Source organism: Talpa europaea (genome assembly GCF_964194135.1).
Source record: "Talpa europaea genome assembly, chromosome: 7".
In the NCBI taxonomy this organism is placed as follows: domain Eukaryota; kingdom Metazoa; phylum Chordata; class Mammalia; order Eulipotyphla; family Talpidae; genus Talpa; species Talpa europaea.
Window position 1 is genome coordinate 118,529,293 of NC_140074.1, and position 17,857 is coordinate 118,547,149.

Consider the following 17,857-nt stretch of genomic DNA (forward strand, 5'->3'; position numbering starts at 1 on the left):
GTCTGCTAAAATCATACTTACGGGGCCTCCCTGGTGGCACAAAGTTAGGTTAAGCACCGTACTATGAAGCAATACACAGCCTCGACAGTACGAGTTTGATCCCTGGCTGGCCAGGTAGCAACCACATGGCGCAGCAGACCTCTCCTGACTTGCCTGCTGCTCCCCTCAGCAGTGTATTTCAGTCAGTCTGCCTGTTCTGTTCCCCACTCTGTCTCTGGTGAGTACTCTCACCCCCCGCATCTCTGGCCTGCACCCCAGCTATTGTTTGCATAAATAAACAAATCTTTAAAAAAAATACACAAAAATTGTTAAATTACTATGATTTCCAAACTACAAATGTCATTATAAGAGAAAAAAGTCAGTAATTTTGCTGATCTCATGCCAGTGTTTATTAAGATGAGTCAGTCACTTCATTTAATCGGTTCATACATCTCATGTCATCTGTTTTCATATCAGACAGTGTGGGACCTTTTACATCCAGGCCCTCTTGCATCAATGAAGAGTTATCATACATGAATTCCAGTACCTAATGTTCTTCTTTTTTCTTGCTAGCATTAATTTATCTATAGATGATTGAAAGGTTGTGAAAAACTTACCCTTTTTCAGTTTTATACAAGATTTTTGGACTCAAAAATTTAGGTAACAAACTTTTTTGGGAGGGGGTTACCCATTAAAATCTGCAAGAACATTTTCAAGGAGTGATTTCAAAAGTGGATTCTCCTGCTCTCATTCAGAAAGTTTTCTTGTTCCTAATTTACTGACTAAATGTTTCCATCTTCACCTATACAACTTGTCTTCTCTTCCTGCCCCTACTCCAATGCCCCACTTCCATAAAACTTTCTATTAACTCCCCCAACTTTCTTTAGAGTCTCTGCAGAGCCCTGCATCATTCTTAAGGTATTTATCGCCGGATATTTGTGATATTAATATATTGCGTACATTGCACTTGAGGACCGAGTGGCCACTATTATACAGAAAATGTTATAGGACAGGAAGAGGGGTAGCCCAAGCCCCGTAAACTTGCCTACAGTGCCATAGGGAAGCCCAATTTCCCCATGGGGCTGACTAACCACGGATGGCTCTGTCCTAAATCACGTTGCATGCCAAATCTGTTATAGGACAGGAAGAGGGGTAGCCCAAGCCCCGCAAACCTGCCTATTCTAAATGGGTTCTGCCATCCGCCGCATCAACACAAAACATATGAGACTTTAATGGGAAGAAACTTTAATAAAACTAGGAAACAATACAGGTAAGGCAAAGAGTCTAGTTTCTAAATGAAGCACCCAAAGTTACCCATCCCCTCGTGGGTAAAACTCCATCCAAATGGGATCGGCCCAGAACAAGGCCCCAAAGCCTGCTACAAGTCTAAAGCATCTTCCAGTGGGGACCCACAGAAAAGGGTCAGGAACAACCAAACAAGCCCGGAAGGAAAGGAGCAAAATCAACATCAAGATAAAAGCTGCCATTGTCACCTCCCCATGGGTCTCACCCACATCTGTGTCACCCAGTCCACGACCAAAAGACAAGCGCAGTTTCTTCACGTGTCTCTAGGCTCCATGCGCCTCCTCCAGGTCTCCTGGCTCCATCCTGTTTCCTTCCTCAGTCTCTTCTGCAGCTTCTCCTCTTCCTACTCAGCTCCACCCTCCTTTGGGTGGGGCAGGGAACCTCCCCCTTTCCTGGGGACCACCCTGTTACAAAAGGGGCCTTAAAATCTCACGTGAAATTGAAGAAGGAAGAAGAATAGACAAGGCACTTCTCTGTATCTTTGTTTCCTATTTCAGTGGTGAAAGGTTCGGCACGGTAAAGACAAGGAGAGCCAGGCTACATTTCTCAAAGGGAGGGAAAGTTTATTGCGCCCCGGGCGGACCTCACGGACCCAAGGTGGGGGTCAGTGAAGCCGCACACGTTGTTAGGGGGAAGCAGGGTTTTATAGGGTGAGGAGAAGTCAGGTGGGAAGTTGGGCTCCTACGGCAGGAAAAGTTTGTAGGGCAGGTAGAGGTTCTTTGTCTGAGACCAGACTGGTAGGGGGAGGAGGGAGGCTCATTGTCTGAGTCTTCCAGGCAGGTATCCGCATTCCTGCCCCCCAGGTGGGCTTCCTGGTTGGCTCCTGCATTCCGGCCTGCTGCATGGACCTTTCAAGTGGGTGGTGGTGAATTAATATGTGCAAAGGAGTTTTGAAAAAGTAAAAATGAGGGGCAGTAATAAGATAATCTTTTCTTTTCTTTTTTTGTACATGAATATGTTTCTTATTCACAGTTATAATCTGTGTGAAGATGAAAGGCTAAATGATACCAGAGGGCCATGGATGATACCAGTAGGTGATGATGAGCTTTTAGGTTTTTAGATTTTAAGCAGAGTCATGAGCAGTTCCACAGGATGTGTTTAGCGTCAAACATGGATTTGAATCTTTTCTTTGACACTTGCTGGACTAGCTTTGTTTCGCAGAGTAAGTTATTTTACTTCTTAGTCTGGGTTTATCTATAGAACAGGGACGAAGGTCATGTTGCGCAGGGTGATAAGAGAATTAGAGATAATGCACGGCCATATAAATGGGGAAGCATTGCTAATACTGAGACTTGGGCTGAAATGTCACTACCTCCGCTCTGTCCTGTTCACAATATTTTCTTCCTAATGGTGAAAGAGCCGTAATCAAATACAGTATGTGCTGGTTCCTGGGTGTATTTGTTTAAAGGTTATCAATAAAGTTTTGAATAAAAAAACCGTACTATTTCAATAAAGCTTTGCTCAAAATAGGGAGCAAATATCTTATCGCGAGAATCTGGCGGAATGCGTTTCTTGCGCGAGAGTTGTTCTCGCGTTGTTTTTCATCAAGCAGTGACGAGAGGCGAACGAGAAGCCCAAATACTGCGAGAACCCGGCGTGTTCTCGCGGTAATTCCTGGGATTGCCCCCTCCCCCCTTCTCCAAGTGCCGTTTCGGTTTAACCTAGTGTGTGACTGTGAGTCTGTGAGGGAGCGAGTGTGTGAGCTATTGAGGTGAGGCGGTGGCAAGAAAAGGGGCTCCCTCAGAAGCGAGGGACAAAGGGGGCCTGAGGCACCTAGGCTGCGGGACCCCGCGACAGGAAGCCGCCCTGAGCCGGGCTACCGGGTAGGGGAAGGGCCCGCGAAGTCCTCACAGGGCCCCAGAGCCAGAGTCGGGCCCCACAGCCCCGGGCGGTCGGCTTCCTACTTCCTCGACCTTCCCGACGCCGGGGCCTGAGGATTGGCTCGGCCGGCGGAGGGAGGAAGCAGACTTGAGCAGCTACCCGTTGTCTCGCAACTCCACTGCTGAGGAACTCTCATTTCTTGTCTGGCTCCTTCACCCCCACCTCATGTAGGAGGGTGCTGAGGAGTCGGGAGGGAGGAGGAGCCTGGACTACCGTCCCTTCCCTCCCCACCCCCTTTTAGGGGCGCTTTGGTAGGCGTGGGGTTGGGGTTGGGGGGGGTGGGTGGGGGTTACTTTTTGGAGTGCTGGGGAACTTTTTCCCCTTTTTGAGGCCAGAGGAAAGGGAATGCCCAATCCAGAGAGACATGGGGGCAAGAAGGACGGGAGTGGAGGAGCTTCTGGAACTTTGCAGCCGTCATCGGGAGGTGGCAGCTCGAACAGCAGGGAGCGTCACCGCTTGGTATCGAAGCATAAGCGGCATAAGTCCAAGCACTCCAAAGACATGGGGTTGATGACTCCCGAAGCAGCACCTTTGGGTACAGTTATCAAACCTTTGGTGGAGTATGATGACATCAGCTCTGATTCCGATACCTTTTCTGACGACATGGCCTTCAAGTTAGACAGGAGGGAAAACGATGAACGTCGTGGAACTGAGCGGAGTGACCGCCTGCACAAACATCGTCACCACCAGCACAGACGTTCCCGGGACTTACTAAAAACTAAGCAGACCGAGAAGGAAAAAAACCAGGAAGTCTCCAGCAAGTCAGGATCGATGAAGGACCGGATATCAGGAAGTTCAAAGCGTTCAAATGAGGAGAATGACGAGTACGGGAAGGCGCAGATCTCCAAAAGCAGCAGCATCAAGGAATCCAGGTCATCCAAACTGCATAAGGAGAAGACCCGAAAGGAACGCGAGGTGAAGTCTGGGCACAAAGACCGGAGTAAAAGTCATCGGAAAAGGGAAACACCCAAAAGTTACAAAACCGTGGACAGCCCGAAACGGAGGTCCAGGAGTCCTCACAGGAAATGGTCTGTCAGCCCCAAGCAAGATGATAGCCCCTCAGGAGCTTCTTACGGCCAAGATTATGACCTCAGTCCTCCAAGATCTCACACCTCTAGCAACTACGACTCTTACAAGAAGAGCCCTGGGAGTACCTCAAGAAGGCAGTCCATTAGCCCACCGTACAAGGAGCCGTCCGCCTACCAGTCCAGCACGCGGTCACCCAGCCCTTACAGCCGACGGCAGAGGTCTGTGAGCCCCTACAGTCGGAGGCGGTCGTCCAGCTACGAAAGGAGCGGCTCTTACAGTGGGAGATCGCCCAGTCCCTACGGCCGCAGGCGCTCCAGCAGCCCTTTCATGAGCAAACGGTCTCTGAGTCGGAGTCCACTCCCCAGGTGAGCATTTGCCGAAGGTCTTTTCCTTGGGTGGGTTGCGAGGAGCTGGCTGTTGGGCACGGCAGCCTTTTGTTGAGCCCCCGGTGTTCGTTATTGACTGGAACACTCAGTAGGCTAGGCATTCAAGTAGGTGAGTCCGAGCTCTTACCCCAGAAGTGGACAAGTGGAGAGAGTTCACGTGCCTAAAACTGCTACAGGTAGGTGCTTTACAGTGGCGGGCTCCTCACTTGTCAGCTCATGTGTGAGGAGGAATGGGCTCCTGCTTCCCGAGGGCATGCAGCCCTGCTGCTTGGCAGAGCTTGTCTGGCCTTTTCTGTTGCTTTGTTTTCAATTTTTAAAAATCACCTTGGTCTTTAGATTTCAATGGCCCTAATTGGAGAGGTAGGAAATCACAGATTTTCAGCTGTATTTTATCCGAGCTGCTTGCTTAAGTCACATACCATTTGTGCTGCCCACTAAGTCGCTAAATGTCAAAGCTTACTTTGTGATTGGTGATATTTTGATACCATGTAAGAGACTTTGAGCTGATATTGCTCATGGAAATTTAACTGGCTCTCCTTTTTCCCTTTTGATGCAGAAATTGGTTCCAAGGATAATTGGGTTTTCCTTACAGCATTGCCATTGGCCTGCCCTATGAGTACTGCCAATTTTCAGAATTTTTCTCTCAAAATTAAATGGTAATAGTACCGTCACTGTGCTATTTTTTCAAGAAAGGCACGTTAGTTGTTAGAGTAAATTATCTACAGAAAACTTCTTGTTTCTGGATGATGAGATATACTCCTCTCTGTCCACAAAAGCAGAACATGGCTTTGGGGTTACACCTGAGTGGAATTCTAATTTTGCTTTGTCACTTTGGGCAAAAAATTTAATTTATCCATGCCTGAGTTTCTTCATGTGTAAGATAAGAATAATAACTGTCTACTTCTAGAGTTGTTGTGAGGATGAATAAGCAACTATGACACGCACAGCACAGTGACTGACACCTGGAGCCTGTTAGTAAATTCTGTGAGGAAAATGTTAAACTCTAGTGGAGAAACTATGTTAATTTGAAAAAAATCCATCCATGTCTTTTATATGTCATGTGAGTAATTTTTGTTTACTTAAAGTTTTAATTATCTATGAACTATTTTGAATTCATCAGGCTTCAGCATTTCTAGATGTCAGACTCTGAAGTTCCTTAGTCTTCCCTTCCCAACTCTGTCCCATTTTTTTATAATTTTTCAAGCTTAGAAAAGGTAAAAGATTGTAATGAAGACCCATGTATGTACCATATAGATTCTACAGTTAATATTTGCAATTTATGTTAAATCCATCAGTCTATCTTTTGTTTTGAGTCATCTTAAAGCAAGTTGCAGACATCAGTATACTTCATTCACTGTAAATACTTAAGCATGTATGCCATTAGCTAGAGTTCAAATTTTTCCAGAGGTTTGAGGGGTAAAATTTATATTCAGTGAAATGAGTAATTCCTAAGTGTGCCATTTGTAAACTTCCTTAGTTTTTAAAAGAAATCTAAGAAATATTCTTAGAAAATTTGTTTTTTGAGGGACTAGTTATACTGAGGCTATTCTGAGCATTTTTACTGTTGTGGGGGTTTAGGAAGACAGAAGTGCATTGAAGCTAAAAAATAGGAGTTTCAGTAAGAACTGCTGCTTTGCATGATTCTTTTTGGGTTCATATCTCAAGTTCTCTCTTCCTATACTCACTTAATTGGTGCCAGAGCCAGAGCAGTAATGGTGAAAATAAGGAAAGAATTGGGGACCCAATATGATAGTATAAAGCACAATATAAATACTGCATAATCCCAGATTCATATCCACATTTTTCATGGGCTTATAAAAAGCATTATATGTTTGTATGTATGCATTACAGATTTTTCCTCATTTATTGGAATTCTAAAAAACAGTAACTACAATTTTTTACAGTCAGAGTAGAGAAACATATAGCTCCCTTCTATGGTATTCTCTTTTCCCTTGGGAAACAGTAAAAATTGAATAAGCAGGGCCTCCCCAGTGGTGCAGGGGTTGAGCGCTGGGTTGCGAAGCTGCCCGCAGCCTCTGCAGCGCCAGTTTGATCCCCAGCTGCTCCCCCGCCACTAGAGGAGGGTCCCACATGGCGCGCAGACCTCTCCTGCCGCCCACTGCTCCCCTCAGCAGTGTACTTCGGTCCCTCTGCCCGCTCTGGCTCTGGTGAATTCTCTCACCCTCCCGCGCTTCTGACTGTACCCAGTGCATGTATAAATAAATAAATAAATAAATCTTTAAAAAAAAAAATTGAATAAGCAACATTGTTTTAAGAGATTGAAAATGCTTTAGCAGAAAATCTTTGTGTCCACCAAATTAGTAATGATTAGTGGTAGCAATTTCATTTCAAATGTATAGGACCAAACAATTCAGGAGAAAATACATGTTATTGAAGACAAATTTTTTGTCTGTATTTACCTATTTATTGTCTCCTCTCCCTCCCTTGCCTTTTTTTTTTGAACAGTGAATCTGGACCTCAAATGTAACATTTCTGTCACTAAAAATGCCACAAGCATATGGCCATCCAAACATTCTTATTGACAGTAGTCTTCTGTTCAGAAGTTAAAGGGTTTGTAGCAGAGATCCTTAGGAAGATTTAGTCACATCGAAAGATGGTAGAACAATGGTTTATAGAAAATGGCCTCTGACATTACTTAGTGTTTGGGATTTTTAAAGGTTAGAAGTTATTCCTGGGATAGGATGTTTATTTTATCCTGGCTTTAATTCAATCGGGAAAAAAAAATCACCTTATTAAAGTTATTATTTACAAGATAAGTTTTAACTTCCTTAAAGGTAAGTGGATATGTGGTAAATCCATTTAGCTACATCAATATTCTTTCCTTGTATTCATATATACATGTTATTGTTGTTTTAGGTTATTTGATTCCTATAATGACTTTAATATAACTTTTTTTTTTTTTTTTAGGAAATTTTGAAAAAATAGTACAGGTATAAGAAAACCATGACTACCATCATCTGAGTTGTTGTCCCCTACACATCCTTCCCTTTTTTTTTTTTTAAAAAAGATTTATTTATTTATTTATTTATGCAAGCACTGGGTACAGGTCAGACTCGCAGGAGGGTGAGAGAATTCACCAGAGACAGTGGGGAACAGAGCAGGCAGACTGACCGAAATACACTGCTGAGGGGAGCAGCGGGCAAGCCAGGAGAGGTCTGCTGCGCCATGTGGGATTCTCTCTGGCCAGCTGGGATCAAACCGGTGCTGCGATGGCTTCACAGCCAACTGCCTGCGCCACCAGGGGAGGCCTTCCTTATTATTTTTTTGAAACATTATGATTCATGTCAGTTTTACCAATCAGTCATCAAAGATAAAGGGAGATACTGAAGATCTGGAATGTGAACAGTTTGTTTTAGACTACTGAGCAAATCACATTTTGTCTAGTCACACTTTTAATGTTACTTTTTTTCTCACACTGAGAAAAAAACTGGTGGCTTTATTAATAAGTGAAAAATAATCAGTGAGGGTTTGGTTTCAATTTAGAATAATATGTTTCATAGAGTCCCAAACTTCACTTCCCAATGTTTCCCTTGCTAATTAAGAAAGTGAATTGAACATGCAGTAGTACCTTGCTTTATGAATTCCTAAAAAGTTGATTGGAAATCATTTCATAGAGAAAGCTCCAAAGGCCATCATGTTTTTGAGGAATTTTAATTATTTTGGTAGGACAGTTTCTTAGTTTGAGAGTCTTGTATTTTGGGGGTTAGTTTAGTATAGGGATAACTTAATTATAAACTGAGGAACATAATCTTGTCCTGAGATCTGTCCATTAAATAGCTCCCTAGTTAAAAAAAAAAATTAGGGGCCTCCCTGGTGGCGCAAGGGGTTAAAATGCAACCTGTGAAGCTCTCCACAGCCTCTGCAGCATGAGTTCTATACCCTGGCCGTCCAGGGAGCAACCCACATGGCGCAGCAGACCTCTCCTGGCTTGCCCGCTGCTCCCCTCAGCAGTGTATTTCAGTCAGTCTACCTGTTCTGTTTGTCACTCTGTCTCTTGAATCCTCTCACCCCTACACCTCTGGCCTGTACCCCAGCTCTTGTATGCATAAATAAATCTTAAAAAATTAAAAAATAAAAGTAAGAGCTTTAAAAAGAAAATTAGGTTTTGGTTAAGCTTGTTAGTTTTAACTCCTTGATTGCTATAACTCACTTTTAGTGTACAGTGTCACTGTTTTCACTTGATCAGAAATAAAACATTAAAAGTAATCATCACTGGGCCTCCCCTGTGGCGCAGCGGTTGAGCGCTGGGTTGCGAAGCTGCCCGTGGCCTCTGCGGCGCCAGTTCGATCCCCGGCTGCTTCCCGGCCACCGGAGGAGGGTCCCGCATGGCACGCGGACCTCTCCTGCCGCCCGCTGCTCCCCTCAGCAGTGTGCTTCGGTCCTTCTGCCTGCTCTGCTCCCCTCTCTGGCTCTGGTGAATTCTCTCACCCTCCCGCGCTTCTGACTGTACCCAGTGCATGTATAAACAAACAAACAAACAAATAAAGAAAGAAAACATGCCTCTATAAAAAAAATAAAATAAAAGTAATCATCACAAATATGGGTATTTACTAGTGTGGGGAAAAAATCAATATCTTCCTTCAGTGGAGAATGTTTTTAGTGTTACATGATTCAAATATGTTTTTCAGGATTTAGTTCCTTCTAAAATATTTTAAAATATTTTTTGTAATTTTAGATTTACAGAAACTTTGTGAAGACTGTACGGAGTTGTTTAATGCTCTTGCATCCAGTTTCCCTTTTCATTAACATCTTACTTCACTGTGGTACACCTGTTATAGTTAATGACTCAATTAGGGAACTGGTAGTGATACATTATTATTTGATGGTACCTAATCTATTTTTAAGATTGCTAAATTACTCAAGAAGTTTTTTTAAGTTGACAGTTCTCCATATTTTTGTTTTACTGATCTATTTTCCTCCATGTTGCAGTAACCTATCCATTTTTTTTCACTGTTGCCTGCATTTATCTTCTTGCCTTTTTCTTTTTCCAATAGGAAATCCATGAAGTCTAGAAGTAGAAGTCCAGCATATTCAAGACACTCATCTTCTCATAGTAAAAAGAAGCGATCCGGGTCACGCAGTCGACATTCCAGTATCTCACCTGTCAGGCTTCCATTGAACTCCAGCTTGGGAGCTGAACTCAGTAGAAAAAAAAAGGAAAGAGCAGCAGCTGCAGCAGCAGCAAAAATGGATGGAAAAGAATCCAAGGGGTCACCTATATTCTTGCCTAGAAAAGAGAACAGTTCAGTAGAGGCTAAGGATTTAGGCTCGGAGTATAAAAAGTTCTCCAGAGGTGTAAAATTGGAGAAATCTGCCCCAGATACTGAACTGGTGAATGTAACACATGTAAACACAGAGGTCAAAAATTCTTTAGATACAGGGAAAATAAAGTTGGATGAGAACTCTGAAAAGCAACCTGTTCCTAAAGATTTGAAAGCACAGGGAACAAGAGACTCTAAACCCATAGCATTGAAAGAGGAGATTGTTGCTCCAAAAGAGACAGAAACATCAGAAAAGGAGATCCCTCCTCCTCTCCCCACAGTTACTTCTCCTCCACCTCCATTACCAACTACTACTCCTCCACCTCAGATACCCCCTTTGCCACCTTTGCCTCCGCTACCAGCTATCCCACAGCAACCACCTCTGCCTCCTCCCCAGCCAGCATTTAGTCAGGTTCTTGCTTCTAGTACTTCAACTGTACCCCCTTCTGCTCATCCAAGGACATCTACTCTGTCCTCTCAGGCAAATTCTCAGCCCCCTGTACAGGTTTCTGTGAAGACTCAAGTATCTGTAACAGCTGCTATTCCACACCTAAAAACTTCAACATTGCCTCCTTTACCTCTCCCACCCTTATTACCTGGAGATGATGACATGGATAGGTAAGTGTCATAGTTAACTGAAAAACCTAACCCTCTTGATCTAAGTGTAATACATTTCTGTTTTCAAATTTTGTTAAAACTTCTCTGATGCATGGCTGTTAGATTGCTTTTATGAATAGGAAATGCCTTTGATGTTTGATTTTCAGTGGAAAACTTCAGTTATGATGTTACTTGGGGAGAGAGTTTTGAGGCCTAGTAACACATTTTCTTACAAGTTTATTGGTAAGGCTAATTTTTATTCAGGTTTCTAAGAATCAGTAGCATTTTTCTTCCTGAATTTTATGTTGAATATTGTAATAGGTGTAGAAAAATTAAAAGAACAATACCCTTACACTCTTCTCCCAGAATGAACCAGTTGTTAGCTTTTTGCTACCTTAGTTATCATGACCCTGATTACTTCTGATTACTTCAGCATGTCTCTCCTAACAACATTTTTCCTGTATAATCACAGCAGTGTCATCACCTAAAAAAAATCACTGTAATAGTATATTATCAATAATCATCTGAATAATTTTCCTAGTTGTTTTTTTCCTCCAGATCCAGGAGAAAGGTTTATTTTGAAAATTGATGCTTTAAAAAAAAAATTCTCCTGTAGGAAGGAAAAGAACAATATGTAGAATCTTTGCTAATTAGAATATAAATTCACAATGGGATGATGGGAAGAACTCTAATTTTAATGAGTCCTCTGAGTATTGAGAACTGAAATGATTGTGAAGCATGAATCTTTATGGAAGGCATTAAGAAATATATTTAATTTCTTGGCAGAACTAGCTAGGCAGGTATCTGTCAGCAAACAAGCTTTAGCAGTTACATGAGGTGTCAGTCTTTGTGTTACTGTTTTTTTTCTGTTGAGATCCTGCCCTCTTGTTCTCTAGGCTATGAGTTTTCTTTTTTCTTTTTTAAAAAAATTTATTTATTTATGCATACAAGAGCTGGGGTACAGGCCAGAGATGGGGTATGTGTGAGAGGATTCACCAGAGACAGAGTGGGGAGCAGAACAGGCAGATGTACTGAAATATACTGCTGAGGGGAGCAGCAGGTGAGTCAGGAGAGATCTGCGCTATATGGGTTGCTCCCTGGCCGGCCGGGAATCAAATTCGTGCTGCAGAGGCTGTAGATTGCTTCATAGCACAGTGCTTAACCTAGTGCCACCAGGAAAGCCCCGAGTTTTATTTTTCTGACAAACTTTCATTGTAAGAATGAAAATAAGTACCACTTATCTTTCATTCCAGATCAATTTCCAAACCTTCGTACTTTTTAGGTGACATCAGTAGTATGAACTGTGATACATTTAAATCCTTTAGGTCTTTATTTTTCCAGATTACCCTCTGTGCCTTTTAAGGTGCAAGTGCATTAGATATATTAAAAAATATTTGGGGGGCCTCCCCTGGTGGCGCAGGCGATTGAGTGCAGTGCTGTGAAACTGTCCACAGTGTCTGCGGCTCGGGTTTGATCCCAGCCGGCCGGTGAGAATCCCACATGGCACGGCAGGCCTCTCCTTTCATCCGCTACTCCCCTCAGCAGTGTATTTCAGTCAGTCTGCCTGTTCTGTTCCCTGCTTTTGTCTCTGGGGAGTCCTCTCACCCTCCTGCGCATCTGGCCTGTACCCCGGTTCTTCTATGCATGAATAAATAAATCTTAAAAAACTATTTTGGGGCCTCTGTTTGCCTATGGGTTAAGTCTCAGCGCTGTCATCACTGTGGTCTTAGTGGAGTCCCTGGCCAGGGAACTAATCTAACCCACATATGACACAGTGGACCTCTTGTCTCACTCATTGCTCCCCTCAGCAGTGTATTTCAGTAAATCCACTGCTCTGTTCCCCACTGTCTCTGGTGAGTCTTCTTAACCCTCCACACCTCTGGCCTACACAACAGTTCTACACGCACACAAAATTTAATGGCTCCTTTTTTTTTTTTTAAAGATTTATTTATTCATACAAGACCTGGGGTACAGGCTGGTGGTGTGGGGGGTGAGAAGATTCACCAGAGACAGAGGGGGGAACAGATCAGGCAGACTGACTGAAATACACTGCTGAGGGGAGCACTGGGTGAGCCAGGAGAATTCTGCTGCGCCATATGGGTTGCTCCCTGGCCAGGGATTGAACTCATGCTGCAGGAGCTACGGATTGCTTCATGGGTTGCGGCTTAACCCCTTGCGCCACCAGGGAGGCCCTAATGGCTCCATTATTAATCAGTGGTAAATCTAGATTTTAAAGAAAAATTCCACATGTTCTAATACTTATTCATGAATTTCTACCACAGTTTGAGCATAATAAATAGAACTTGTATTTTATGTAGAAAAATTTGAAGTACACGATACACACATCACAGATAAAAGCAATGTGTTTTTATACTTCTTGTTGAAAAAAGAAATAGTTGGGGCTCCCTGCTGGCGCAAGGGTTAAGACGCAACCTATGAAGCTATCTGCAGCCACTGCAGCATGAGTTTGATTCTCGGCCAGCCAGGAGCAACCCATATGGCGAAACAGATCTCTCCTGTCTCTCCCACTGCTTCCCTCAGCAGTGTACTTCAGTCAGTCTGCCTGTTCTGCTCCCCACTCTGTTTCTGGTAAATCCTCTCACCACCCCCAAACCCCTGGCCTGTACCCCAGCTCTTGTATGAATAAATAAATAAATCTTGGGCCTCCCTGGTGGCGCAAGAGGTTAAGTCACAACCTATGAGGCTGACTGTACCCACTACAGCACGTTTGATCCCCAGCCAGGGAGCAACCCATATGGCGCAGCAGACCTCTCCTGACTTGCCCACTGCTCCCCTCAACAGTGTATTTCATTCAGTCTGCCTGTTCTGTTCCCGACTCTGTCTCTGGTGAATCCTATCACCCCCCCACACCTCTGGCCTGTAACCCTGTTCTTGTATGCATAAATAAATAAATCTTTAAAAAAAAATATTAAAAGAAAAAAGAAATAGTTGATCATTATCTACCTAGAGAAAAATCATGTAAATATTAGTTTACATAGTGGTTAGAAAACTAACAGTGTGGCTAAAAAATCCTAATTTTGAAATGTTTACTTGGCTTAATAACTATTGAACCTATCTACTGTGTATCAGTGTAGTGTGCAGATTTCTAGAGATAGAGTGATTTTGATAAAAGGCACATAGTGATTTCTGTCTTTCAAATTTGGCATAAAGGGGTAAAATAAGGCTATTTAGTATTGGAGTATTTGTGGCTGTCTTTAAGAGTGTGTCTAAGAGAGAAGTAGGCAAAACTTTTTAATGTAATTATTTTTAAATGTATGATTATTATCAGATGTTTTTCACTGATACTTAATCTGAACTGTTAAATAGATATGAAGATTCTTTCACGATCAGGTTTTTTTTTTTTTATGACTTATTTATTTATGCATACAAGAACTGGGATACAGGCCAGAGGCGCGGGTGGTGAGAGGATTCACCAGAGACAGTGGGGAACAGAACAGGCAGATTGACCAAAGCACACTGCTACGGGGAGCAGCAGGCGAGTTAGGAGAGGTCTGCTGCGCCATGTGGGTAGCTCCCTGGCCGGGGATCAAACTCATACTGCAGTGGCTGCAGACAGCTCCATAGGCTGTGTCTTAACCCCTTGCGCCACCAGGGAGGCAAAAAAATAATTTTTTTTTAAAAGATTTTATTTATTTATATAAGCACTGGGTACAGTCAGAAGCCAGGGAGGGTGAGAGAATTCACCAGAGCCAGAGCGAGGAGCAGAACAGGCAGAAGGACCGAAGACATTGCTGAGGGGCGCAGCGGGTGAGGCAGGAGAGGTCTGCGCACCATGTGGGACCCTCACCGGTGGCCAGGGATCGAACTGGCGCCTCAGAGGCTGTGGGCAGCCTCACAGCCCAGCGCTCAACCACTGCGCCACCTGGGAGGTCCCAAAATATAATTTTGATTTAAGAAACATTTTCAGGAAGAAATCTGAAATTTGCATATGAAACTCACATTTCCTTTCTGTTTTCTCATGTGAGACTGCAGCATCTTTAATCTTAAGAATGTGATTCATCTTTGTATTATAGTGCTATAGTTCTTTGACCGTATCAGTAGAACACAGAATGCAGTCAGTGAATATTGGTTATTTGAATAAGTAAAACTGTGTGGAGGAGTCAGGGTTAGGGCTTATGTGAAATTACACAGGTCATGTAGTTAAATGAGTTGAGGGGCTCCCCGGTGGCACAGCGGATTGAGCGCTGCGCTGTGTAGCTGTCCACAGCCTCTGTAGCACAGGTTTGATTCCCGGCCAGCCAGGGAGAAACCCACATGGTGTGGCAGACCTCTTCTGCCTCACCTGCTCCCTTCAGCAGTGTCTTCGGTCCATCTGCCTGTTCTGCTCTCCACTCTTTCTGGTGAATTCTCTCACCCTCCTGCGCCTCTGACCTGTACCTATTCTTGTATAAATAGATAAATCTTTAAAAAAAAAGAAGTGAGTTGACACATGGATGATGTAAAACTTGAGTGTTTGTTTTCTTTTGGGATAAGAATGAAATTCCCTTCAATCATATATATTTAGGGGAGGCGTATATTAACCTAGGTATCAGTGCAGGAGTGAATTTAACTAATGGTCAAAGCCTTTCTCATTCATGGTTTGCAGTTTTTGGTTTCAAGTAGCAAAGGTGGGTACCGATTCACCCACTTGATATAGTACATTCTTCATGAACATAGCTATTCATGGGGATCTCCTGCTTTTAAGGAGATCATCTATATGCTCTTCTTTAAGATTTCAGTTAACTACATAGGGTTTTTTAAATTTTGTCTGTTTTTTGGATAACCTGGTTCATTTTGAGTTTATATGATTTTAGTTAGAGTCTATGTTATCCTTTAAGTTTATATTTTTATAAAGTATTGAGCTTTGTATAAAAAAGAAAGGATCTGTGTGAGCACTCAGATTTGATTTAGGATTTTGTTACTAAAATGTGTGGTTCCCGTTTTTTATGAATTCAACTCAAATTTTCAATAGAATCTGTTTATAAAAATAAATCACTTTTTAAGTGACCTGCTTCAAGTGGAGGGGATAAATGATCACATTTGAAATAGTTTATATTGTTATAATTTGAAAATTACCTTTTTCTAAAAGATTTATTTATTTATGCATACAAAAACTGGGGTATAGGCCAGAGGAGGGGGTGGTGAGAGGATTCACCAGCGACAGAATGAGGAGCAGAACAAGCAGATCTACTGAAATACACTGCTGAGGGGAGCAGCAAGCAAGACAGGAGGGGTCTGCTGCCCCATGTGGGTAGCTCCCTAACCTGCTGGGGATCAAACTTGTGCTGCAGAGGCTGTGGATAGCTTCATGGTGCTGGGCTTAACCCCTTAAGGCACTAGGAAGGCCCTGAAAATTATCTATCAAGAAACTAATTTTCTGGGGCCTCTCTAGTGGTGCAGGGGGTTAAGCATCACACTGTGAAGCAGTCTGCAGCCTCTGCAGCACACGTTCGATCCCTGGCCAGCCAGGGAGAAGCCTACTTGGCGAGGCAGACCTCTCCTGTCTTGCCCGCTGCTCCCTTCAGCAGTGTATTTCAGTCGGTCTGCCTGTTCTGTTCCCCACTCTGTCTCTGGTGAATCCTGTCACCCCTCCCTCCCTACCCCCGCAACTCTGGCCTGTGCCCCAGCTCTTATATGCATAAATAAATAAATCTTTAAAAAAAAAAACCAAACTAATTTTCTTGTTAAATAGTTCATGTCATTTTATATTCTTTATTAACAATAAGGACTTATTAGAGGTGCCTATAAACTAAAACTAAATTGTGCCTATAAACTAAATTCCATAGACTATAGACTATCCATATTCTAAAATATAATAATATATTTTATAATATTTATAATACATATTTATAAATATTATATATTTTATTATATCCTGTTTTATTTCATCTTACTAAAATCCTAGGGCAGGCCTAGAACTTGACAACTTTTAAAAATTATTATACATGAATATTATGCAGCCACATGTGAACCCACCTTCAGCTATAAATGAGGTATCAGTATTATTGATAAGCACTTTCTGATATTGATAAGATATAAGTAGATAAGCACTTTCTGATATTGAATCTTCATGTAATGACTTAAATGTTCAGCATCTGTTTCCCTGTGTTTGATTGTCTCTGCAGCTACCATATGTCTCAGCACTGTGTAGAGCTATATTTTACTACTTGACAGTACACTAAAGATTAGAGGCCATAATATTGTTAAGCATTGCAATTTTATGCCGCATCATTATTTCCATGTTTTTGATACATTGGTATTTGTTGAAACAGGATTTGACCTCTATTCAAATTGTGTGCCCTAAACTGGTAGTCTATCTCCTACCAAAACCACATTCTTTCTTGTAATAAATGTGCTAAAATGTAACTTTTCAGGGGCAATACACATTTTCTTTCTTTCTTTTTTTTTTTTTTTATATAGAGGCATGTTTTCTTTCTTTCTTTCTTTCTTTCTTTGTTTTTGTTTATACATGCACTGGGTACAGTCAGAAGCGCGGGAGGGTGAGAGAATTCACCAGAGCCAGAGCGGAGAACAGAGCAGGCAGAAGGACCAAAGTACACTGCTGAGGGGAGCAGCGAGCGGCAGGAGAGGTCTGCGCGCCATGTGGGACTCTCCTCTGGTGGCCGGGGAGCAGCCGGGGATCGAACCGGCACCGCAGAGGCCGCGGGCAGCTTTGCAACCCAGCGCTCAACCGCTGCGCCACCGGGGAGGCCCGCAATACACATTTTCACAGCGACCTGTACTATATTTAAAACTGTACAGTAAACCCTGAATATAAAACATAAATTGAACTGAAATGAAAAGATGGTGAGAGAATTTAGATACTTTGAGTCTAGTAAAACAGACTCAAAAGCTACTACTTACCAATTTTTATATCATTTTAATCTCTTGAAATCAGACAGTACGATCAAATCTAGATTAGTTTATACTACCTCACTCAGAACCGACAGACTGTGGAGTACAAAATGATGCCTCTGAAAATCATGAGGAATTGAAATGGACATTAGTAATTGAGAAATTAGGAATTTTCTTTCTCTGAATGTTTTAAAAATTAGAGAAATTTTTAGAATTTATACTACACCCTGACTTGAGTTTTCCGGCAGTAGGCTTTCTTCCAAAGATAGAAAAATCTTAGTGCAAATGATAAATATGTGGTGTGTTCATCTCTACAAGATTCACCACAAAGTTTCAGAGGATCATTTTGTACTCCAAATGATGTGGTACAAACTAATTGTACTGTCTTATTTACAAGAGATTAAAATGATAAAAATTGGTAAGAAGTAGTAGGTTTTGAGATTGGACACAAAAAAGGGTAGTAGTATACTTTTAAAATATACGTTGTGAGGGATAAATATATTCTTTGTTCTTCTATAATAGAAATATTCATGCAAAGAGTAT

General features: G+C 42.4%; 1 protein-coding gene across 2 annotated transcripts in view; it reads left to right on the forward strand.

Annotated features, from left to right (window-relative positions):
* Positions 1–3,510: 3,510 nt before the first annotated feature.
* CDK12 (cyclin dependent kinase 12) overlaps positions 3,511–17,857 on the forward strand; it is a gene marked incomplete at both ends in the record, with an annotated part of 53,463 nt that continues 39,116 nt past the window's right edge. For both annotated transcript variants that reach the window (XM_084238532.1, XM_084238533.1), the window contains 2 exons: positions 3,511–4,559; positions 9,596–10,480. In XM_084238532.1, coding sequence (XP_084094658.1) covers positions 3,511–4,559; positions 9,596–10,480 — 1,934 coding nt within the window. The remainder of the gene's footprint in view (positions 4,560–9,595; positions 10,481–17,857) is intronic.